The sequence below is a fragment of the Ranitomeya imitator genome, chromosome 2 (genome assembly GCF_032444005.1).
Source record: "Ranitomeya imitator isolate aRanImi1 chromosome 2, aRanImi1.pri, whole genome shotgun sequence".
NCBI lineage: Eukaryota > Metazoa > Chordata > Amphibia > Anura > Dendrobatidae > Ranitomeya > Ranitomeya imitator.
The window spans coordinates 418,022,175-418,049,598 of NC_091283.1; the positions used below are offsets into that span (position 1 = coordinate 418,022,175).

Genomic DNA, 27,424 nt, shown 5'->3' on the forward strand with positions numbered 1-27,424 from the left:
TGATATATAGCAATGCTTCTGCATTGCTATACCTTATAACTGCGATCAGACTGCAGAAAGTGAAAGTTCCATAGCGGGACTAAGTAAGAAAAAAAAAGAAAAAAGTTGTGAAAACATAAAAAAAAAAAAATCGCAAGATAATAATAATAAATATATATTGTACCCATAAATAAATATTATTATAAATAAAAAAAAATAAAAGTACGTGGTATCGCCACGTTCGGAACAACCCGACTTATAAATCAGTCCCACTAGTTAACTCCTTTAGTGAACACTGTAAAAAAAACAAAAAAGAAACTTTATCATCATTCCGCCGAACAAAAAGTGGAATAAAATGTGATCAAAAAGACGAATGTAATTAAAAATGGTATTACTGAAAACGTCATCTTATCCTGCAAAAAACAAGCTACCATACAGCTCCATTAGCCAAAAAATAAGAGTTATAGCTCTCAGAATAAAACGATGCAAAAATAATAATTTTTTTCTATAAAATAGCTTTTATTGTGTAAAAGCGGCAAAACATAAAAAAATATTATGAATGTGGTATCGCTGCTATCGTACTGACCCAAAGAATAAAGCTGTCTTATTATTTTTACCACACACGGAATGGCATTAAAAAAGACAATTCCTGAAGTGTTGTTGTTTGTTTATTCTGCCTCCCAAAATCAGAATAGAAAGCGATCAAAAAATGTGATGTGCCTGAAAATGGTACCAATAAAAACGTCAGCTCGTACCGCAAAAAAACAAGCTATCACGTGACTTTGTCAGCAGAAATATGTAAAAAAAGCTTTAAGTGTGACAGCAGACAAACATAAAAAACACAGCAAAACATAAATCTGGTATCGCATCGAGCTGAAATAAAGTCACCTAATCACTTATACCGCACAAGGAACGGCGTAGAAAATAAATAGAACCAATTCTTCACCTGCTGTTGATTTTTTTAATTCTGCGTCCCAGAGATTGCAGTAAGGCTCGGCGCACATTTATCCATCTTCCATTTATTACAACAGGATTTGCTTGTAAATCTCTGAAATACGTGATTATTGGAATCCCCAGCGGAAGATTCCCAATAGTGAGGCAGATGGAGGCACTATAGGACCTGTGAACGCCATAGGACCTGTGATCCGGCGGTGTTCGTCTTTTTAGGATTGTATAAAAGTGCCGTCGCCCACAGTTTTGTGCACCTCTGAAAAAAAGGACACCGCTGAACAGAGACCTGATAGAGCCCAGAGTAACTTTGCTGCCACATTATAGTGAATGGATCCCTCGAGGATTTAATCTGAATTACGTCACTCGGAAATTTAAAGAAAAAAATAATGAGTGCTCAGCATAGAGCGCCAGATAAATGTGATCCAAAATGCTATGTAAAATGTTCCAAATTCATCATCTGTTAACAGAAATATAGTGGGACTAGATGGTGGCCCGATTCTAACGCATCGGGTATTCTAGAATATGCATGTCCACGTAGTATATTGCCCAGTCACGTAGTATATTGCCCAGTCACGTAGTATATTGCCCAGTCACGTAGTATATTGCCCAGTCACGTCGTATATTGCCCAGCCACGTCGTATATTGCCCAGTCACGTAGTATATTGCCCAGGCACGTAGTATATTGCCCAGCCACGTAATATATTGCCCAGTGACGTAGTATATTGCCCAGCCATGTAGTATATTGCCCAGTTACGCAGTATATTGCCCAGTGACATAGTATATTGCCCAGCCACGTAGTATATTACCCAATTACGTAGTATATTGCCCAGTGACGTAGTATACAGCACAGAGCCACATAGTATATTGCACAGCGACGTAGTATACAGCACAGAGCCACGTAGTATATTGCCCAGTGACGTAGTATACAGCACAGAGCCACGTAGTATATTGCCCAGCCACGTAGTATATTGGCCAGTCACGTAGTATTTTGCCCAGCTACGTATTATATTGCCCAGCCACGTATGTCACAGGTTAAAAAATAAAAAAATAAACATATACTCACCTTCCGAGGGCCCCTTGTAGTTCGGTCACATGACCGTGATGTCATGGCAGGTCATTCTCGCGCAGGACCTGTGATGATGTCGCAGTCACATGACCGTAACGTCACGGCAGGTCATTCTCGCGCAGGCACTGTGATGACGTCGCGGTCACATGACCGTGACGTCATGGCAGGTCCTTCTCGCGCAGGGCCTGTGATGACGTTGCGGTCACATGACCGTGACGTCATGGCAGGTCCTTCTCACGCAGGTGCGCAGGACCTGTGATGACGTCGCAGTCACATGACCGTGACATCACAGCAGGTCGTTCTCGCGCAGGCCCTGTGATGACATCGCGGTCACGTTACTGGTAGCACAAAGGCTCTGGAAAATTGAAATGACCCTCCCCCCAGATGAAATTCTGCAATTTCTGTGCTCCGAAATCTAAATGCCCCCCTTCCATCTGAGATCCAGCATGCCAAAACCGCAGTTAGTGTCCACAAGTTTGGCATTTCTATAGCGATGAGAACTCGCCTAATTTACCGCTGTATGAGCTGGGCATAATGTGCGGGCACTACAACGTACTGGTCACTACAACAGCAGTTTGCAATTTTCACTCAGCAACATCCACTGGTGCTTGTTTCTGGAAAACACCGATGGAGTCAAAATTGTCATGACACCTGTAGATAAACTCACAATGGGGGATATTTTCCAAAATGGGGCCACTTGGGGGGGGATACTACTCTTCTATCACTTAGGGGCTCTGTATATGGAGTATACAAAGTATTATAGAAAATTCTACACTCCAGGATACCTCCTTACGGCAAGACTTGGGAGGGACCGAGCGCTATTTCAATAGCGCTCCATTCGTCCCGAGTCTTGGTGTATGGCTAAGCAGTACTGTACGGCCAAATATGAAGTATTTCTACATTCAGCAGAAATTGTGGGACACATTTTGGTGCCATTTTTCCCAGTGTGAAAATGTAAAATCTGGAGCTAAAACAAAATTTGTGTGGTAAAAATGTACTGTAATTATTTTGTCTTCATTGCCCAATAGCATAGAATTCTGTGACCCACATGGGGTGTCAATATAAGCACTGCACCCCTAGATGAATTAATTTAGAGGTGTAGTTTTTAAAATGGGGTCTATTATGGGGGGTTCTGCTGTTCTGGCACCTCAGGAGCTCTGCTAATGTGACATGGCACTTCTTCCCTCCGGAGCTTTGCACTGTGCCTAAAAGTAGTTTTCAACCACATATGGGGTATCGGCATACTTAGGAGAAATTAGACAACAAACTTGGGGATCCATTTCTCATGCTATCCTTGCGAAAATAAAAAATGTAAGGCTAAAATAACATTTTTGTGGGAAAAATGTGATTTTTTTTATTTTCACGACTCTATGTCATAAACTTCTGTGAACCAGCTGGGGGTTCAAGGTGTTCACCACACATCTAGATTAGTTCCAAAGTGATGTACAGTTGTGGCCAAAAGTATTGACACCCCTGCAATTCTGTCAGATAATACTCAGTTTCTTCCTGAAAATGATTGCAATCACAAATTCTTTGGTATTATTATCTTCATTTAATTTGTCTTAAATGAAAAAACACAAGAGAATGAAGCAAAAAGCAAAAGATTGCTCATTTCACACAAAACTCCAAAAATGGGCCAGACAAAAGTATTGGCACCCTCAGCCTAATACTTGGTTGCGCAACCTTTTTCTTACAATGTTCTGCTGGAATTTTAGACCATTCTTCTTTGGCAAACTGCTCCAGGTCCCTGATATTTGAAGGGTGCCTTCACCAAACTGCCATTTTTAGATCTCTCCACAGGTGTTCTATGGGATTCAGGTCAGGACTCATTGCTGGCCACCTTAGAAGTCTCCAGTGCTTTCTCTCAAACCATTTTCTAGTGCTTTTTGAAGTGTGTTTTGGGTCATTGTCCTGCTGGAAGACACATGACCTCTGAGGGAGACCCAGCTTTCTCACACTGGGCCCTACATTATGCTGCAAAATTTGTTGGTAGTCTTCAGACTTCATAATGCCATGCACACGGTCAAGCAGTCCAGTGCCAGAGGCAGCTAAGCAACCCCAAAACATCAGGGAACCTCCGCCATGTTTGACTGTAGGGACCGTGTTCTTTTCTTTGAATGCCTCTTTTTCTCCTGTAAACTCTATGTTGATGCCTTTGCCCAAAAAGCTCTACTTTTGTCTCATCTGACCAGAGAACATTCTTCCAAAACGTTTTAGGCTTTTTTCAGGTAAGTTTTGGCAAACTCCAGCCTGGCTTTTTTATGTCTCGGGGTAAGAAGTGGGGTCTTCCTGGGTCTCCTACCATACAGTCCCTTTTCAATCAGACGACGACGGATAGTACGGGTTGACACTGTTGTACCCTCGGACTGCAGGGCAGCTTGAACTTGTTTGGATGTTAATCGAGGTTCTTTATCCAACATCCGCACAATCTTGCGTTGAAATCTCTTGTCAATTTTTCTTTTCTGTCCACATCTAGGGAGGTTAGCCACAGTGCCATGGGCTTTAAACTTCTTGATGACACTGCGCACGGTAGACACAGGAACATTCAGGTCTTTGGAGATGGACTTGTAGCCTTGAGATTGCTCATGCTTCCTCACAATTTGGTTTCTCAAGTCCTCAGACAGTTCTTTGGTCTTTTCTCCATGCTCAATGTGGTACACACAAGGACACAGGACAGAGGTTGAGTCAACTATAATCCATATCAACTGGCTGCAAGTGTGATTTAGTTATTGCCAACACTTGTTAGGTGCCACAGGTAAGTTACAGGTGCTGTTAATTACACTAATTAGGGAAGCATCACATGATTTTTCGAACAGTGCCAATACTTTTGTCCACCCCCTTTATGTTTGGTGTAGAATTATATCCAATTTGGCTTTAGGACAAGTCTTTTTGTATTTTTTTCATTTAAGACAAATTAAATGAAGATGATAATAATAACAAAGAATTTGTGTTTGCAATCATTTTCAGGAAGAAACCGAGTATTATCTGACAGAATTACACTTTTGGCCACAACTGTAACTTGTGGGGGATTTCCACTGTTTAGGCAAATCAGGTGCTCTTCAGACGTGATATGGCATCCAGGGCCGTATTTGCCACTAGGCACTCGAGGGCACGTGCCTAGGGCGGTAAGGAGAAGGGGGGCGGCACCTGAGCAAGGCAAGATTTTTTTTTTTTAATTTAAATCTGGGTCCGCCTGCCCGCCCTCCTCCTATTTCCCGCCCTCCCTCTATCCTCATTCCCACCCACCCCAGTCTTCCGGCTGCTGCTGCTGCAGTCTCGGATGCAGTCCTGTCACATGTACGGCGCAGGGGGCCGGAAGCGGAAACAAGTCACACTGCAGGCCCCGTCCCCTCCTCGTTGAAGCGCCAAGTTCAATTCCTGCCTGACAGTCCTGTGTCGACCCGCCCACCCGCCTCTGTCTGCTGTTGGTGTCTTGGATGGATCCCACCAGGGGCGGGCAGGGTGCAGATGCCCCCGGGCCAGTCCCCCAGCAGCCGGTTCAGGCCGTTTGCAGACGCCCACACTGTGTGCAATCAGTGTGTGCTAAACTCACCTGGCTGAAAGGAGGAGATCCAGAGCGGCACAGCGCCCCAGGTCCAGATCACTGCCGGCTAGGGAGGTCCTGGGATCTGACAGTGACAGCCAAACAGAAAAGGGGAGGAAAAAAAAGCATCTTGGAAAGGTATGTGGAGAACACTGGGCCTCGGCCTGCAGGGAGGCACTCATGCCAGCTGGCAGCACATACCTCTCGACAGTCATGGATTCAGCGGATCCACATCCCTCCACCTGCAGAGCCGTGCACTGTACATAACATATATGGCTGCACTGTGCGCACAGGACCTGTGATGAGGTCACAGGAGGGGAGGAGTTAGGGGGTCACATGATCAGGGGCCTCAGTGTATGCAGGACTCTGCTGTGCTGGTTGTCATGGTGATGGATGAGGGTAAGTTTATGTGTGGGGTAAAGAGGGGTTTACAGTGTGGATGGAGCAGAGCCGCGTGTGTACGAGGTGTACGGAGCAGAGCTGGGTGTGTACGGAGCTGAGCTGGGTGTGTACGGAGCGGAGGTGTGCGGGCGTGTACGAGGTGTACGGAGCAGAGCCGGGTGTGTATGAGGTGTACGGAGTAGAGCCGGAGGTGTACGGAGTGGAGCCGGGTGTTTAGGAGGTGTGCGGAGCAGAGCCGGGTGTGTACGAGGTGTACGGAGCGGAGGTGTACGAGGTGTGCGGAGCAGAGCCGGGTGTGTACGAGGTGCACGGAGCGGAGGTGTAGGAGGTGTGCCGAGCAGAGCCGGGTGTGTACGAGGTGTACGGAGCAGAGGTGTACAAGGTGTGCGGAGCAGAGCCGGGTGTGTACGAGGTGTACGGAGCGGAGGTGTACGAGGTGTGCGGAGCGGAGGTGTATGAGATGTACGGAGCGGAGGTGTACGAGATGTACGGAACGGAGGTGTACGAGATGTACAGAGCGGAGGTGTACGAGATGTACGGAGCGGAGGTGTACGAGATGTACGGAGCGGAGGTGTACGAGATGTGCGGAGCAGAGCCGGGTGTGTACGAGATGTACGGAGCGGAGGTGTACGAGATGTACGGAGCAGAGCGGGGTGTGTACGAGGTGTACGGAGCGGAGGTGTACGAGATGTACGGAGCGGAGGTGTACGAGATGTACGGAGCGGAGCCGGGTGTGTACGAGGTGTACGGAGCAGATCCGGGTGTGTACGAGGTGTACGGAGCGGAGGTGTACGGAGCGGAGCCGGGTGTGTACGAGGTGTACAGAGTGTACCGACATGTGTGCAAGGTGTACGGAGCAGAGCCTTGTGTGCGAGGTGTACAGAGCGGAGCCGCATGTGTACGAGGTGTACGGTGCGGAGTTGTATGTGTGTGTGCGGAGCAGAGTTGTGTGTGAGGTGTACGGAGCGGAGCCGTGTGTGTGCGAGGTGTACGGAGCGGAGCCACGTGTGTGCAAGGTGTACAGAGTGTGCCGGCATGTGTGCAAGGTGTACGGAGCAGAGCCGTGTGTGCGAGGTGTACAGAGCGGAGCTGCATGTGTACGAGGTGTACGGTGCGAAGTTGTATGTGTGTGTGTGGAGCAGAGTTGTGTGTGAGGTGTACGGAGCGGAGCCGCGTGTGTACGAGGTGTACGGAGCGGAGCTGGGTGTGTACGGAGCTGAGCTGGGTGTGTACGGAGCGGAGCCGGAGGTGTACAGGCGTGTACGAGGTGTACGGAGCAGAGCCGGGTGTGTATGAGGTGTACGGAGTAGAGCCGGAGGTGTACGGAGTGGAGCCGGGTGTGTAGGAGCTGTGCGGAGCTGAGTCGGGTGTGTACGAGGTGTACGGAGCGGAGGTGTATGAGGTGTGCGGAGCAGAGCCGGGTGTGTACGAGGTGTACGGAGCGGAGGTGTACGAGATGTACGGAGCGGAGCCGGGTGTGTACGAGGTGTACGGAGCAGAGCCGGGTGTGTACGAGGTGTACGGAGCAGAGCCGGGTGTGTACGAGGTGTACGGAGCAGAGCCGGGTGTGTACGAGGTGTACGGAGCAGAGCCGGGTGTGTACGAGGTGTACGGAGCAGAGCCGGCTGTGTACGAGGTGTACGGAGCGGAGCCGGGTGTGTACGAGGTGTACGGAGCGGAGTCGGGTGTGTACGGAGCGGAGCCGGGTGTGTGTGCGGAGCCACATGTGTACGGAGCGGAGCACCATGTGGGGCCATTATACAGTATGGAGCACTGTGTGGTGTATATGTGTATACTGTGCCCCCCTGTGCAGTGTATCTGTGATACATATACATGTCCCTGCCTTGTAATAACGTCCCCTGTCCTGTAATAACGTCCCCTGACCTGTAATAACGTCCCCTGTCCTGTAATAACGTCCCCTGTCCTGTATTAACGTGTCCAGTAATCCCATCCCCCGTCCTGTAATAACATACCTTGTCCTGTAGTAATGGTCTGTCTTGTAAGTAGAATCACAGGAGGCCGAGTCCCTTCCTCCGGAAGTCTGCAGTGGCAGAAGTGGGACAATGCAGCGGGCCCTGAATGGGAGGAGGGGATGTCCCAGCGGTGCAATGCTGCGGGCTTGATGTTGGCGGTGAGCTAAGTGGAGTGCATTGCTTTCCTGGCGGCCATTTTTCTGAAGCTGTGGGCCAATGGAGGCAGCGCATGTGGAGATTGTGATCTTGGTCCAGATGCGATCTCAGTCTGCGCATGCGCCGCCTATGGCGGCCGTCTTCCTGAAGTCTTCCGCAGGGAAAACTGCACTTACACCATAGCCTGGAGCCCTCATTATCATAGGAATATGTCAGGTAATTGTTTTTCTAAAGCTTTATAGTGTAGTTTTAGGTCAGGGAGGGATGGTAAGGGATGAGCTAGCAAGGTGCAGGGACAGATAGTGATGGCTACTTGCGGACATGTGCGGCACTTGCGGTGAGACAAAAAAACACTGCTAGTAGCGTTTTTTTTCCGCTGCTGCAAGTACCGCATTTGCCGGATTGCCGCAAAACCGCAAGTGCCGCACATGTCCGCAAGTCCCATAGGGAATGAATGAGGCCGAACGCAGTGTTGCCGTAAGTGATGCGCAGATGAGGAAAAACTGCAGGATCTGCCATGAATGGCAAAAATCACTGATGTGAAAGGAGCCCAAGTCACTGCCGACAGTGTCTGCATTAGGCCGGGATCACACATGCGAGAAACACGCCCGTGTCTCGCATGTGAAATCCAAGCTCTGGCGCCGGCACTCCAGAGCGGAGCGTGCAGCTCCATGTGTTGCTATGCGGCCGCACGCTCCGCTCCGAAGTGCCAGCGCCAGATCTTGGATTTCACATGCGAGACACGGACGTGTTTCTCGCATGTGTGATCCCGGCCTTAGTCATACTCACCAGTGGGGGAGGCAGCACGAAAAGTGCCTAGGGCAGCAGAAACTCTAAATACGGCCCTGGTGGCATCCACTACTTATTCCAGCAAATTTTGAATTCAAAAAGTCAAATGACGGTCCTTCACTTCTAAGGTCTGTGTGCCTAAACAGTAGTTTTTCCCCAACATATGGGGTATCAGCGAACTCAGGATAAATTGGAGAACAAATTGTAAGGTGCAATTTCTCCTGTTAGGCCGGGGTTACACTTGCAAGTGCCATGCGATAAACTTGCACGAGTCTCTCGCATCAAAACCCAACACTGCCGCCGGCACTCGGGACCAGAGCGTGCGGCTTGCATAGAAACACATGCAGCTGCACGCTCCGGTCCCGAGTGCCAGTGGCAGTGTTGGGTATTGATGCGCGAGTTTCTTGTATGGCACTTGCACGTGTTATCCCGGCCTTACTCTTTTGTGGGGAAAATGTGATTTTTTTTTTTTCGTGGCTCAATGTTATAAACTTCTGTGAAGCACCTGGGGGTTCAAAGTGCACAACACACATCTAGATAAGTTCCCTGAGGGGTCTAGTTTCCGAAATATTGTCACTTGTGGGGGTTTCCACTGTTTAGGTACATCAGGGGCTCCAAACGCAACATGATGTCGGTTAATTATTCCAGCAAATTTTACATTAAAAAATTAAATGGCGCACTTTCCCTTCCGAGCTCTGCCATATGCCCAAACAGTGGTTTTCCCCAACATATGGGGTATCAGCATGCTCAGGAAAAATTGGCCAACACATTTTGTGGTCTAATTTTTCCTGTTACCCTTGCAAAATTACAAACATTTGGGTCTAAAGTAACATTTTTGTGACAAAAAGTTAAATGTTCATGTTTTCCTTCCACATTTCAAAAATTCCTTTGAAGCACCTGGAGGGTTAATAAACGTCTTGAATGTGGTTTTGAGCACTTTGAGAGGTGCAGTTTTTAGAATGGTGTCACTTTTGTGTATTTTCTGTCATGTAGACCCCTGAAAGTCACTTCAAATATGATGTGGTCCCTAAAAAATGGTTTTGTAAAATTTTGGAAAATTGAGAAATCGCTGGTCAAATTTTAACCCTTATAACTTCCTAACAAAAAAAATTATACTTCAAAAATTGTGCTGAAGTAAATTCGACATGTGGGAAATGTTAATTATTAACTATTTTGTGTGATATAACTCTCTGATTTAAGGGCATGAAAATTTAAAGTTTGAAAATTGCTAAATTTTCACCAAATTTAACGGTTTTTTTTCACAAAAAACGTTGCACTGACGAGGGGCAGTACCCCGAAACACAGTGTCTGCAAATTGAGATTCTGGTTTGGCTATTATCCTAAGTCATGTGACAAGACTCGTTAGAGGGTCAACATTGACTTGTAGGATTGCTACCTTCCAATAGGTGGCACTAGAGTTTTAGCTCTCTTCCTCTCTAAAGAGACAGTTTGCATAATTAGCATGTTACCCAGAGGAGCATTGCGGCTTTAAGTCTCCTCATTTCGGCTTGCTTAGCGTGTCGATATCCGCAAGGAGAAACAATACTTCTTGGATAAAATACAAAATGTCATGAAAAAACAGCTCAGAATCGGGGTATCCATTGAAGCGTTCCAGAGTTATCACTTCATAAAGTGACAGTAGTAAAAATTGTACAATTTGGTTTGGTCATGATGGTGCAAACAGGCTTGGGGGGTGAAGGGGTTAATGATGTGCAAATGATGACAAAATTGGAAACAAAAGTTTCAAAAGCTCTCGATTTATTCAGTATCAATTATGAGCGCCATGGGCAGAAATCTCAGTTACAGACTTAGTATTAGTATTATCAGTGAGGTTATTAATGGTCGTCTATGTTCTGCTGTGCTCAATGCACTTGATCAAATCCTCAAGATCCGCTGCTGGCAGCGACCTGGGTAATTTGCCAACCCACGACATCCCAGATGTGCTCGATGGGAGACAAGTTCGGTGATGCTCAAAGTACGACAAGCAACATGCAGCCTGGCATTGACCTGTTGGAAACACTTGACCTGGCAGTGATCTGGACAGGGGCTGAAATTCAGCCCTGGCATTTGAAATCACACAGGCCCATGCTGTCCCCGTCCCCAAGCGCCATTTGGGAATATAGTACTAATATTACTATGGATTGAGGAAAGCAAGATTTACTACAACACCAATATTTGTAATGATACCCATGGCATGCTGGGGTAAGTGACTGAGTCAGTGACTTTGTGCTCCGTCACAACTCTTAACAGTAGGGGTGTCTTGAGAACACAGATTCAGTTAACAACGTAACAGACAGGCAGCCCACGACCAGTCAGGCCCTTCCGGCATTTGCCAGAATTGCCAGATGGCCAGTCCGGCCCTGGATCTGGAACATGTTGGCGAACTGGTTCCACCACCAACTCAAGCTGTTACAAAGGGTGGAAAGCAAACTAAACTTTAGCAGTAACTGCAAAGGCAAAAAAAATAATGGGATGCATTAAAAGAAGCATAGATTTTCATGACGAGAACTTAGATACTGTGTACAATTTGGTCTCCCATGTGTAAGAATGACATAGTTGAACTAGAGCGGGTGCAGAGAAGAGCGATAAAGGTTATTAAAGGAATGGGTAAATTACAGTACCAAGACAAGTTATCAAACTTGGGGTTATGCAATTTGAAAAAACTAAGACTTAGTGGCGATCTTATTACAATGTACAATATATGAAGGGACAGTACAGAGATCTTCTAGTGATCTTTATATACCTAGGCATGCGACAGGGGGGCATCCTCTACATTTAGAGGAAAGAAAGATTAATCATAATCACAGGAGGCGACTCTTCACTGTAAGAGAATTAACATTAGGGATTCTTTACTGGGAGAGCAGTGAGTGAGGCTATGGAATGCCATATGATGTCGTAATGGTTGATTTATTGCAAAAGATCAAGGAGGGCCTGGATGCCTTTCTTGAATAACATGATATTACAAATTATGAGTACTAGATTTTGTGATGGGACACTGATCAAAAGAACTGAACTAGTCTGATTGCCATATGTGCTGCTGGGAAGGATTTTTTCCCTTATATGGGGAAATAAACATCTACCTCATGCAGGTTTTGCCTACCTCTGGATCAACATGTTAGCCTATGAAGTGAACTCAATGGTCTTATGTCTACTTTCAACCTTAAAAACTATGAAACTATGCCTGGAATGAAGAGAAAAGGTGTTTGGCACTGTCCATTATGCCACCTCACACCATATTTCCGGAAGTATGATCAGTGTGACTTTGCCTCGTGAAGGTTTCTTAATGGCATTGCCTATATGATCTCGAAATGAGACCGGAGGATGAAATGGAGCAATTTAAGATGGAATGGAGCTCTATCCCCTCGAGCAATGAGTTCCTCCTTAATCTTGGACACCATGATAGCCGGAAATTGGTCATGAGACAAGGTCTTGTGCTACACCATGAAGAAGCCTTCAAGAGGGACCATCACACCTGCCATAAGCCTGGGATTATGGTGTGGGGGTGGCATAATGTACAGTAACATTGATTTGGTGAAACCATTTTTCCAGCAGAATCCAAACCTCCTCTGACATTAAAACTGTTCTCCCCCCCCCCCCCCCCCGCCAAGATCTTCATGGACGAGCAGCTTTATGCAGCCTTACAATACCAAGTACAATACCAAGTGCCGGATTAAGTGGTGTGAAAGCAGGCACAACTGGACTCTGGAGAAAATGTGTTCTGTATAGTGACGGATCACACTTCTCTACCTGGCATCTGATAAACGAATCTGGGTTTGGTGAATGCCAGGAGAACATTACCCGCCAGACTACTTTGTGCCCACTATACAGTTTGGTGGATGAGGGATTATGCTATAGGCTTGTATTTCAGTGGTCAACCTTAGTGTTTTAGCACAAAACCTTTTTGACAATTGTAGCTTTCAACTTTTTAGGAACAATTTGGAGAAGGCCCTTTTCGTTCCCCATGACTATGTCTAAAGCACGACGCAAGGTTGGAGGAGTTCGGTGGAAAAACATGACCGACTGCACAGAACCTGGGCCTCAGCCCCGTCCAATACTTTTAGGATGAAATAGAACAGAGATGTTGAGCCCTCTCATTCAACATCAGTGTATGACCTCACAAATGCTTTTCTGGATGAATGGGCAAAAAGTCTCCCAGATGCAATCCACAACCTTGTAGAAAGTCTTCCCCAAAAGTGGACGTTATAGCTGCAAAGGGAGGACCAACTTCAAATTACTGCATATTGATTTTGAATTGGATGTCATACAAGCTGTGATTTATGTAATGCGGAGGTGACCCAAAACTTTTGTCCATATTCTATATCTAAATATATTGCTTTAATACTACCCCTATATACAAGAATATACAGGTGCTTCTCACAAAATTAGAATATAATCAAAAAAATTAATTTATTTCAGTTCTTCAATTCAAAAAGTGAAACTCATATATTTTATAGTCATTACAAACAGAGTGATCTGTTTCAAGTGTTTATTTCTGTTCATGTTGATGATTATGGCTTACAGCCAATGAAAACCCCAAAAGTTACGACTGTATCTCAGTAAATTAGAATACTTAACAAAAAAAACACCTGCAAAGGCTACATAAGTGTTTAAAAAGGTCGCTTAGTCGGTTTCAGTAGGCTCCACAATCATGGGGAAGACTCCTGACTTGACAGATGTCCAGAAGGCAGTCATTGACACACTCTACAAGGCGGGTAAGCCACAGAAGGTCATTGCTAAAGAAGATGGCTGTTCACAAAGTGCTGTATCCAAGCATATTAATGGAAAGTTGAGTGGAAGGAAAAGTACAAGAATATAACTACTATAATACTGCCCCTATGTACAAGAATATAACTACTATAATACTACCCCCTATGTACAAGAATATAACTACTATAGTACTGTCCCTATGTACAAGAATATAACTACTATAATACTGTCCCTATGTACAAGAATATAACTACTATAATACTGGTCCCTATGTACAAGAATATAACTACTATAATACCGCCCCTATGTACACGAATATAACCACTATAATACTGCCCCTAAGTTGAGTGGAAGGAAAAGTACAAGAATATAACTACTATAATACTGCCCCTATGTACAAGAATATAACCACTATAATACTGCCCCTATGTACAAGAATATAACTATTATAATACTGGTCCCTATGTACAAGAATATAACTACTATAATACCGCCCCTATGTACAAGAATATAACCACTATAATACTGCCCCTATGTACAAGAATATAACCACTATAATACTGTCCCTATGTACAAGAATATAACTATTATAATACTGGTCCCTATGTACAAGAATATAACTACTATAATACCGCCCCTATGTACAAGAATATAACCACTATAATACTGCCCCTATGTACAAGAATATAACCACTATAATACTGCCCCTATGTACAAGAATATAACTACTATAATACTGCCCACTATGTACAAGAATATAACTACTATAATACTGCCCCCTATGTACAAGAATATAACTACTATAATAATGCCCCATATGTACAAGAATTTAACTACTATAATACTGCCCCATATGTACAAGAATATAACTATATAACTACTATAATACTGGTCCCTATGCACAAGAATATAACTACTATAATACTGGTCCCTATGTACAAGAATATAACTACTATAATACTGTCCCATATGTACAAGAATATAACTACTATAAGGCTGGGTTCACACTGCGTTGCGTGAACCCGTTTAACGGACTACGTTACACCGCGGCATAACGCGGTGTAACGTAGTCCGTTAACGCCGCCATTACTGGCAATGGCGAACGCATCGCTAGCGCACGCCCACAATGGGCGTGCGCTAGCGATGTGCCGTCATTGAGTGACAAACCCGAGACGCGGGCTGCAGCGTTTCCGGATCTGTCACTGCTAGCGCACTGCTAGCGCAGATGGAGCTAGCAGATGCTCCATCTGCGCTAGCGCAGTGCCAAAGTTGGCACTTGCGTTAGTACAGTCCGTTTAACGGATTTGTTGAACGGACTGCACAACGCAAGTGTGAACCTAGCCTAATACTGTCCCTATGTACAAGAATATAACTACTATAATACTGCCCAGATGTACGAGAATATAACTACTATAATACTGCCCCTATGTACAAGAATATAGCTACTATAATACTGCCCCCTATGTACAAGAATATAACTACTATAATACTGCCCCCTATGTACAACAATATAACTACTATAATACTGCCCCCTATGTACAAGAATATAACTACTATAATACTGTCCCTATGTACAAGAATATAACTACTAAAATACTTCCCTATGTACAAGAATATAACTACTATAATACTGTCCCATATGTATAAGAATATAACTACTATAACACTGTCCCTATGTACAAGAATATAACTACTATAATACTGCCCCTATGTACAAGAATATAGCTAATATAATACTGCCCCCAATGTACGAGAATATAACTACTATAATACTGCCCACTATGTACAAGAATATAACTACTATAATACTGTCCCCTATGTACAAGAATATAACTACTATAATACTGTCCCATATGTACAAGAATATAACTACTATAAGGCTGGGTTCACACTGCGTTGTGTGAACCCGTTTAACGGACTACGTTACACCGCGGCATAACGCGGTGTAACGTAGTCCGTTAACGCCGCCATTACTGGCAATGGCGAACGCATCGCTAGCGCACGCCCACAATAGGCGTGCGCTAGCGATGTGCTGTCATTGAGTGACGAACCCGAGACGCGGGCTGCAGCGTTTCCGGATCCGTCACTGCTAGCGCACTGCTAGCGCAGATGGAGCTAGCAGATGCTCCATCTGCGCTAGCGCAGTGCCAAAGTTGGCACTTGCGTTAGTGCAGTCCGTTTAACGGATTTGTTGAACGGACTGCACAACGCAAGTGTGAACCTAGCCTAATACTGTCCCTATGTACAAGAATATAACTACTATAATACTGCCCATATGTACAAGAATATAGCTACTATAATACTGCCCCTATGTACGAGAATATAACTACTATAATACTGCCCCCTATGTATAAGAATATAACTACTATAATACTGCCCCTATGTACAAGAATATAACTACTATAATACTGCCCCCTATGTACAAGAATATAACTACTATAATACTGCCCCCTATGTACAACAATATAACTACTATAATACTGCCCCCTATGTACAAGAATATAACTACTATAATACTGTCCCTATGTACAAGAATATAACTACTAAAATACTTCCCTATGTACAAGAATATAACTACTATAATACTGTCCCTATGTACAAGAATATAACTACTATAATACTGCCCCTATGTACAAGAATATAGCTAATATAATACTGCCCCCTATGTACGAGAATATAAGTACTATAATACTGCCCCCTATGTACAAGAATATAACTGCTATAATACTGCCCCCTATGTACAAGAATATAACTACTATAATACTGTTCCCTATGTACAAGAATATAACTACTATAATACTGGTCCCTATGTACAAGAATAAAACTACTATAAAACTGTCCCTATGTTCAAGAATATAACTACTATAATACTGCCCCTATGTAAAAAGAATATAGCTACTATAATACTGCCCCCTATGTACAAAAATATAACTACTATAATAATGCCCCATATGTACAAGAATATAACTACTATAATTCTGCCCCCTATGTGCAAGAATATAACTACCATAATACTGCCCCTATGTACAAGAATATAACTACTATAATACTGCCCCCTATGTACAAGAATATAACTACTATAATACTGCCTCGTGTGTACAAGAATATAACTACTATAATAATGCCCCATATGTACAAGAATATAACTACTATAATACTGTCCCTATGTACAAGAATATAACTGCTATAATACTGCCTCGTGTGTACAAGAATATAACTACTATAATAATGCCCCATATGTACAAGAATATAACTACTATAATACTGCCCCTATGTACAAGAATATAACTACTATAATACTGTTTCTATGTACAAGAATATAACTACTATAATACTGCTCCTATGTACAAGAATATAACTACTATAATACTGCTCCTATGTACAAGAATATAACTACTATAATACTGCTCCTATATGCAAGAATATAACTACTATAATACTGCTTCTATGTACAAGAATATAACTACTATAATACTGCCCCCTATGTACAAGAATATAACTACTATAATACTGCTCCTATGTACAAGAATATAACTACTATAATACTGCCCCTATGTACAAGAATATAACAATATTATATACTTCTCTGCAGAGTAAACTGATAATAATACAGCATTCAAAATGGCCATTGTCATAAAATTCGTAACAAATATTTTCCAAAATCTTAAGTCAGCATCACTACATTTACTAACAACTTATAGAAGTGATATCACTTTTTAAGAGTCAGTAAATGGTGATCAGATGGTGTTTGCTTGGCAGGACACTTGTTCATCACATGAAAGGGCTTGGTCCTGACTTCATCGGTGGCAGGCTTTGAATAACAAGGGCTGATTGTGCAGTGTTAACTTTTTATTGCCTAAAATGCTGTTTCCCTCAAAATAATGTCTAAATAACTCTGTATTATGTCACCCCCCGGTGGCGAGAGCATGGTATTGTTTTTCTAAATCGTATTTGTATGTAGTATTTAGTAGTTTAGTGGGTGACAACCTATATGGATCCCATTACAACACCCGCTCAGGGCAGTCCAATGTGAGCATTTACATATACTGTATAAGTAGAGCTTTTATACACACAATGTTAGGACAGCTGGGGTACGAGGAAAAGGACCCCTGCTACAGCTGTAACGCAGCTTCTCTGATGAATTGCTGTATATCTCTGAACAGATTTCACCTTAATTAAAAGGGTTGTGTGAGAATAGAAAAATGCTGCGACATCACTGCATTATGCCAGTACAGTGCCATTATGTGACCGTAATACCTGCATGGTGACATCACTAGGTTTTGTTTCCTGTGCTGTGATGTCACAGTGTACATGACAACCATTACTCTATGTATTATTCCTGTGCTTATACTGTATATGATATCATGGTGTGCATTCATCAATCACTGTTGCAATATATTATGATGTCACAGTGTGCATTACCTGTATACTGTAACATCACTGCGTTGTTTATTATCCCTTTATTATGATCGTACTAACTATACCACTATTGTGATATCATGATGTGCACATTGCTTTCACCGAGATATTAATGTGTGCTTATTCCATGTACTGTGACATCACTGTGCTAATTATTTCGCTCTTGTGATATATTGCTGTGTGCACTATACCTGCATTGTGTCATCACTATTGTTCTATTAGTATTATATCTGCCCTGTGACATCACTGTGTGCCTTGTACCTGTAATGTGACATCACTATGCTAAGTAATCCACTATTGTGAAATCATACTGTACATTATCCATGTACTATAGAACCATTGTGTTCATTATCAGTGACATGTGTCCTTGTATTGTGACATTACTGTGTGCATAATCCCTGTTCTCTGACATCACTGTGCACATTATCCCTGTACTGTGACATCACTGTGTGCATTATCCCTATACTGTGACCTCTTGGTGTACAATATCCCTGTACTGCAACATCAATGCGTTTACTACCTGTGTACTGAGACAACACTATACATTATCTCTGTGCTGACACATCACTGTGCACATTATCCCTGTACTGTGACATCACTGTGTGCATTATCCCTATACTGTGACCTCTTGGTGTACAATATCCCTTTACTGCAACATCAATGCGTTTACTACCTGTGTACTGAGACAACACTATACATTATCTCTGTGCTGACATATCACTGTGCACATTATCCCTGTACTGTGACATCACTGTGTGCATTTTAACTGTAGTCTGACATCCCTGCTACCATCATCCTTGTACTGTAAAACACCTGTTTGCATTATCAATGTACTGTAACATCACTGTGCACATTATCCCAGAACTGTGACATCACTGTGTATATCATCTGTGTACTGTGATACGATTGTGTGCATTATCACTGTACTGTGGCATCACTGTGTGCATTATCCCTGTAATGTGACATCCTTGCTACCATCATCCTTGTACTGTAAAACACCTGTTTGCATTATCGCTGTACTGTGATATCACTACGCACATTATCACTGTACTGTGACATCACTGTGTGCATTATCCCTGTAATGTGACATCATTGTGTATATCATCTGTGTACTGTGATACGATTTTGTGCATTATCACTGCACTGTGACATCACTGTGTGCATTATCACTGTACTGTGACATCACTATGTGCATTATCCCTGTAATGTGACATGCTTGCTACCATCATCCTTGTACTGTAAAACACCTGTTTGCATTATCGCTGTACTGTGACATCACTGTGCACATTATCACTGTACTGTGACATCACTGTGTGCATTATCCCTGTAATGTGACATCATTGTGTATATCATCTGTGTACTGTGATACGATTGTGTGCATTATCACTGCACTGTGACATCACTCTGTGTATTATTATCCCTGAACTGTGACATTAGTTTCTGCATTATGACTATACTGTGATATCACTGTGGGCATTATCTCTGTGTGTTAGGCAAGCCATAATAATGATACACTTTCTTTATTCTGAACTTGCTTCTGTTCGTTTTCATGATGGAGTAAAGCCCCCATTACAAGCTTGGTTATGGGGCCCTACTTGTTACCCCTCACACTTATGTAACAATGCCTGCATTTCCTCCCTTCCCCAGATGGAGCAGCGCTGACTGAATTGTCCTGGCCATCCTCGCTTGCGGTGGTGGCAGTTTCGTTCTCTGGGCTCATCACTTTCATATTCCTCATGCTCGCCTGTCTGTGCTGCAAAAAGGGGGACATTGGATTCAAGGTAGGGACATTCAAGGTAGGAACAATGTTTGGAAACCATATTGTGTCCCTTTGTGAGGTCAGTGTGTCTCCATCTGTAGCAGTCTCCTGTAGAACAAAGCAGATGTAGCAGAGCTGGATTTGTCCTGTAGTGTGAAACTACAACACCCAGCATGCCCAGATAGTCTCTACTCTCAGGTAGGAAATAAATAGTCTAGTCTATAAAACTTTTACTGCCCCTTTAAAAATAATGATATTGTTTCACCTGCTATCCCAGGTAAATAAATGGGTAACCAGTCATTAAAAGCAGTTCCATATAAGTTTTACTCTGCTACATCCACAAAGGCAGCTCTGCTACAGTTTACACCTTGTTTTTGATGTTGTAACCCCTCTAGTTTCGGCATACATTCCTTGCTTTTTGATGGGACCATTTGATTTCTAGTGATTCCTCTGCTGATCCCTACCCTGTCTGTGCGTTAGTTTATATAGCTCCCTCTGTCTGTAGTCATGTGACTGCTATATGATGTCATTCTCTCATCTTTTTTTTTTTTCGCTCCGGATGTTTTATTTAGCAGATCGACAAATTGGTGAGTAATGAAAAAGGCAGAATATAAGGGAACTAGTATACAAGACAAACTGGTATATACAGCACCACGACTATACAAGAAGAACTAGTAAATACAGCACCACGACTATACAAGAAGAACTAGTAAATACAGCACCACTAGTATACAAGGAGAACTAGTATATACAGCACCACTAGTATACAAGGGGAACTAATATATACAGCACCACTAGTATACAAGGGGAACTAATATATACAGCACCACTAGTATACAAGGAGAACTAGTATATACAGCACCACTAGTATACAAGGAGAACTAGTATATACAGCACCACTAGTATACAAGGAGAACTAGTATATACAGCACCACTAGTATACAAGGAGAACTAGTATATACAGCACCACTAGAATACAAGGAGAACTAGTATATACAGCACCGCTAGTATACAAGGAGAACTAGTATATACAGCACCACTAGTATACAAGGAGAACTAGTATATACAGCACCACTAGTATACAAGGAGAACTAGTATATACAGCACCGCTAGTATACAAGGAGAACTAATTTCTACAACACCGCTAGTATACAAGGAGAACTAGTATAAAGAGCATTGCTAATAGAGAGAACTATTATATACAGTCATGGCGAAAAGTATTGACACCCCTGCAATTCTGTCAGATAATACTCAGCTTCTTCCTGAAAATGATTTCAAACACAAATTCTTTGTTATTATTATCTTCATTTAATTTTTCTTAAATGAAAAAACACAAAACAAATTGTCATTAAGCCAAATTGGATATAATTCCACACCAAACATAAAAAAGGGGGTGGACAAAAGTATTGGAACTGTTCGAAAAATCATGTGATGCTTCTCTAATTTGTGTAATTAACAGCACCTGTAACTTACCTGTGGCACCTAACAGGTGTTGGCAATAACTAAATCACACTTGCAGCCAGTTGACATGGATTAAAGTTGACTCAACCTCTGTCCTGTGTCCTTGTGTGTACCACATTGAGCATGGAGAAAAGAAAGAAGACCAAAGAACTGTCTGAGGACTTGAGAAACCATATTGTGAGGAAGCATGAGCAATGTCAAGGCTACAAGTCCATCTCCAAAGACCTGAATGTTCCTGTGTCTACTGTGTGCAGTGTCATCAAGAAGTTTAAAGCCCATGGCACTGTGGCTAACCTCCCTAGATGTGGACGCAAAAGAAAAATTTACAAGAGATTTCAACGCAAGATTGTGCGGATGTTGGATAAAGAACCTCGACTAACATCCAAACAAGTTCAAGCTGCCCTGCAGTCCGAGGGTACAACAGTGTCAACCCGTACTATCCGTCGATGTCTGAATGAAAAGGGACTGTATGGTAGGAGACCCAGGAAGACCCCACTTCTTACCCCGAGACATAAAAAAGCCAGGCTGGAGTTTGCCAATACTTACCTGAAAAAGCCTAAAACGTTTTGGAAGAATGTTCTCTGGTCAGATGAGACAAAGTAGAGCTTTTTGGGCAAATGCATCAACATAGAATTTACAGGAGAAAAAAAGAGGCATTCAAAGAAAAGAACACTGTCCCTACAGTCAAACATGGCGGAGGTTCCGTGATATTTTGGGGTTGCTTTGCTGCCTCTGGCACTGGACTGCTTGACCGTGTGCATGTCATTATGAAGTCTGAAGACTACCAACAAATTTTGCAGCATAATGTAGGGCCCAGTGTGAGAAAGCTGGGTCTCCCTCAGAGGTCATGGGTCTTCCAGCAGGACAATGACCCAAAACACACTTCAAAAAGCACTAGAAAATGGTTTGAGAGAAAGCACTGGAGGCTTCTAAGGTGGCCAGCAATGAGTCCAGACATGAATCCCTTAGAACACCTGTGGAGAGATCTAAAAATGGCAGTTTGGAGAAGGCACCCTTCAAATATCAGGGACCTGGAGCAGTTTGCCAAAGAAGAATGGTCTAAAATTCCAGCAGAGCATTGTAAGAAACTCATTGTTGGTTACCGGAAGCGGTTGTTCGCAGTTATTTTGGCTAAAGGTTGTGCAACCAAGTATTAGGCTGAGGGTGCCAATACTTTTGTCTGGCCCATTTTTGGAGTTTTGTGTGAAATTATCAATGTTTTGCTTTTTGCTTCATTCTCTTTTGTGTTTTTTCATTTAAGACAAATTAAATGAAGATAATAATACAAAAGAATTTGTGATTGCAATCATTTTCAGGAAGAAAATGAGTATTATCTGACAGAATTGCAGGGGTGTCAATACTTTTGGCCATGACTGTACAGCACAACCAGTATACACGAAGAACTAGTATATACAGCGCAGCAAGTAAACAAGGAGATCAAGTATATGCAGCACAACCAGTATAGAAAAAGAACTAGTATATACAGCACCGCTCATATACAGGGAGAACTAGTATATACAGCACCGCTAGAATACAAGTAGAACTACATCGTGGGCCATTTATATGGATACAGCTAAATAAAATGGGAATGGTTGGTGATATCAACTTCCTGTTTGTGGCACATCAGTATATGGGAGGAGGGAACTTTTCAAGATGGGTGGTGACCATGGCGGCTATTTTGAAATTGGCCATTTTGGATCCAACTTTATTTTTTTCAATGGGAATTGGGTCATGTGACACATCAAGCTTACTGGGAATTTCACAAGAAAATGATGTGGTGTGTTTGGCTTTAACATAACTTTATTCTTTCATGAGTTATTTACAAGTTTATGACCACTTATAAAATGTGTTCAAAGTGCTGCCCATTGTGTTAGATTGTCAATGCAACCCTCTTCTCCCACTCTTGACACACTGATAGCAACACCGCAGAAGAAATGCTAGTCTAAGGGGGTGTGATGCCGCGATCACTAGTGGGTTGAGGAATACTCGCTTGACAACGGGATGAAGGCACACAGACTCTGCAGACATGGCCTCTAGCTGGTACAGGGGTCACTGCATCACATATCCCCCCTCTGTTCAATCCTGTGGGGTTGAACATTTGTCACACACCAGGGTCTCAAGACCGGGTACCTACCATTCCCCGGGACTCCACCCCCTTTTAGGCAACTACTCCCTTTTTGGATACCCCCCTTTTTGGGACTCCACCCCTTTTGGGGTCACTGCCCCTTTTGGGACTCCACCCCTTTAGGGTCACCACCTACTTTTGGGTCTCCACCCCCTTCTGGGCAATCATAACTGTTTGGGTTACCACCCCCTTCTGGTACTCCACCCCTTTTGGGGCAACCATTCCTGTTTGGATCCACAGCAAGTTGTCTTGAAAAAAAATCTTTGTGACCCAGCCGAGTCACAGCAATCAACTCCACACGTGCTTCCTGGACCGTTGCCTGCAGTCTAGCACCATATGTGATGCCGCGATCACTAGCGGGTTGGGGAATACTCGCTTGACAATTGGATGAAGGCACACTGTCAGGTTTTCTTACTTAAACAGTCCATGTGGTTTATTATACACTTAGCACTTCATAGTGTACGGTTTTGAAACGCAGTCACTAAACACGCCAGACCTCTTTGTCCAGTTATCGTGGGAAACCGCACACTGAACAGTTCATTAATGTCCATGTAACACACCAGGCACCAATACACAACATTAGGTTGCAGTCTCTAAACATGCTGGACCTTACTCTGTCTAGTTACCATGGGTGACTGCACAGTTCCCCATACTCTGGGTTACCTTCCTGGAGCTCCTGCTCCACATACTGACCTCCTGTCAGTCCTCTCTCTTGGGGAAGCTGTCTTACTGGGATCACCATCCTTGTGACCAGGACACTCACGACAGTTCAGACCCGCAGAAGAAACGGTAGCGTCCCCAAAGCAGTGCCTTCACAGATTCTGCAGACATGGCCTCTCCAAGTGTTATTCAGGACTTCCGTCCCCACCTGGGACCATCCAACACACAGGCCTCCAGGTCCAAGGCCTCCCCATGTGCTTTGCAGGGATCCAGTCCTACTCCCAGGACCTCCCAACACAGAGGCCTTTCAGGACCTTACACATGGACCAATCAGGTCCATACATTCTCCAACATGTGACCACACCATGGTCACATTATATACTAGTAACCACTCCCATAGGTGGGAGGTGTGTGTGGTTAGTCAGACCCACCCAGCTCTCCAACTAACCCTGTAAATCTCACTTTAAAGCTACACAACAATACTTGTGGGACTACAGATCCCAGAACAACATTACTTTAAGCTTACAGCGCAGACTCCCTCTGCAACACATACCGGCCATTTACAGTCATGCCGGACACTGTTTCACAAACCCAGTTACGCCTCCATGCACATCCTGAGGAGCACATGCAGCACCCCCTAGCTGTAACAGGGGTCACTGCATCACAGGGGTCAGATTCCTTGTAGGAATGCTCGGACCTGACACCCATAATCTGGTGGTGCACCATCTTGCTGGAAAAAACCCATCTACCACACCATACCATAAATTATGGGTGTCGGGTCCGAGCATTCCTACATGAACAATTTCCTGGAAAGTGGATTGGTCGTCGTGGGCCAGTTGAATGGCCACCAAGGTCTCCCAATCTGACCCCCTTAGACTTTTGTTTTTGGGGTCATCTGAAGGCAATTGTCTATGCTGTGAAGATACGAGATGTGCAGCATCCGAAATAATGGATACTGGAAGCCTGTGCTAGCATTTCTTCTACAGTGTTGCTGTCAGTGTGTCAAGAGTGGGAGAAGAGGGTTGCATTGACAATCCAACACAATAGGCAGCACTTTGAACACATATAAGTGGTCATAAACTTGTTAATAACTCATGAAAGAATAATGTTACGTTAAAACCAAGCATACCATTGTTTTTCTTGTGAAATTCTCAATAAGTTTGATGTGTCACATGACCCTCTTCCCATTGGAAAAAATAAAGTTGGATCCAAAATGGCCGCCATGGTCACCACCCATCTTGAAAAGTTTCCCCCCTCCCATATACTAATGTGCCACAAACAGGAAGTTGATTTCACCTACCATTCCCATTTTATTTAGGCGTATCCATATAAATGTGCCACTCTGTAATATATACAGCACAGCCAGTATAGAAGGAAAACTAGTATATTCAGCATCGCTGGTATAGAAGGAGAACTAGTATATACAGCACCGCTAGTAAAGAAGGAGAACTAGTATGTACAGCACCGCTAGTATAGAAGTAGAACTAGTATAAAAATCACTGCTAGTATAAAAAGAGTACTATTATATACAGCACAGCTAATATACAGTTGTGCTCAAAGGTTTACATACCCCGGCAGAATTTTTCTTGGCCTTTTTTCAGAGAATATAAATGATAACACCAATACTTTTTCTCCACTCATGGTTAGTGGTTGGGTGAAGCCAGTTATTGTCGCTACTGTGTTTTCTCTTTTTAAATCATAATGACAACCCAAAACATCCAAATGACCCTGATAAAAAGTTCACATACCCTGGTGATTTTGGCCTGATAACATGCACAGAAGCTGACACAAATGGGTTTGAATGGCTACTAAAGGTAACATCTTCACCTGTGACCTGTTTGCTTGTGTGTGCATAAAAGCTGAGTGAGTTTCTGGTATCCAGACAGACTCTTGCATCTTTCATCCAGCCACTGACATTTCGGGATTGTGAGTCATGGGGAAAGCAAAAGAATTGTTAATTGATCTACAGGAAAAGGTAGCTGAACTGTATAAAACAGGAAAGAGATACAAAAAGATATCCAAGAAATTGATAATGCCAGTCAGCAGCGTTCAAACTATGATTAACAAATGGAAAATCAGGGGCTGTGTAAAAGCAAAAGGTTCCACTGTCAGGTAGACCAACAAAAATTTTGTCGACAACTGCCAGGAAAATTGTTTGGGATGCAAAGAAAAACCCACAAATAACATCAGCTGAAATACTGGACCCTTTGAAAAGTAGCGGTGTGGCTGATTCTGGATGCACAATAAGGAGGCACTTGAAGAAAGTGCTGCATGGTCAAGACGCCAGAAGAAAGCCATTACTGCACAAATGTCACAAAGTATCTCACCTACAATATGTAAAACGGCACAGAGACAAGCCTCAAAACTTTTGGAACAAGGTAATTGGGAGTGATGAGACCAAAATTTTACTTTTTGGCCACAACCATAAACATTACATTTAGAGAGAGGTCAACAAGGACTGTGATGAAAGGAACACCATCCTACTGTAAAGCACGAAGGTGGATCGCTGATGTTTTGGGGATTTGTGAGCTACAAAGGCACAGGAAACTTGGTATAAGTTGAAGGAAAGATGAATGCAGCACATGATCAGCAAATACTGCTGTGCATGGGACGTACTTGGACGTTCCAACATGACAACGATACAAAACACAAGGCCAAGTCGACCGGTCCTTGGCTACAGCAGAACAAATGAAGGTTTTGTAGTAGTCATCTCAGTCTCCTGACTTCAATATCATTGAGCCACTCTGGGGAGATCTCAAGCTCGCAGTTCATGCTAGACAGCCCAGGAATTTACAGGAACTGGAGGATTTTTGCCAAAAAGAGTGGGCAGCTTTACCATCTGAGAAAATAAAGAACCATATCCACAACTACCACAAAAGACATCAAGCTGTCATTGATGTTAGAGGGGGCAATACACGATATTAAGAAATGGGGTATGTAAACTTTTGATCATGGTCATTTGGATGTTTTGGGTTGTCATTATGATTTCAAAAGAGAAAACACAGTAATTTTACTATAAATGGCTTCACCCAACTAACCATGAGTGGAGAAAAAGTTTTGGTGTTATCATTCATATTCTTTGAAAGAAGGCCAAGAAAGCAAAAATTTTGCTGAGGTATGTAAACTTTTAAGTACAACTGTACAGAGAGAATTATTATATACAGCACAACCAGTATACAAGAAGAACTAGTATATACAGCACAGCTAGTAAACAAGGAGATCAAATATATATAGCACTGCTAGTATACCAGAACTAATATATACAGCACCACTAGTATACAAGGAGAACTAGTATATACAGCACCGCTAGTATACAAGGAAAACTAGTAAATATAGCACTTCTAGTATACATGGAGAACTAGTATATACAGCACCGCTAGTATACAAGGAAAACTAGTAAATATAGCACTTCTAGTATACATGGAGAACTAGT

The 27,424-nt window shown here is 43.2% G+C and overlaps 1 protein-coding gene across 7 annotated transcripts in view; it reads left to right on the forward strand.

Moving 5' to 3' along the window:
- Positions 1-27,424, forward strand: part of AATK (apoptosis associated tyrosine kinase) — a 150,348-nt gene that overhangs the window by 63,045 nt on the left and 59,879 nt on the right. For 2 of the 7 annotated variants that reach the window (XM_069750784.1, XM_069750788.1), the window contains exons 2-3: positions 19,634-19,767; positions 20,318-20,332. In XM_069750784.1, coding sequence (XP_069606885.1) covers positions 19,634-19,767; positions 20,318-20,332 — 149 coding nt within the window. Of the gene's footprint in view, positions 1-19,633; positions 19,783-20,317; positions 20,333-27,424 lie in introns of all 7 variants that reach the window. The other 5 variants (XM_069750785.1, XM_069750790.1, XM_069750783.1 and 2 more) reach the window with 3 other exon arrangements.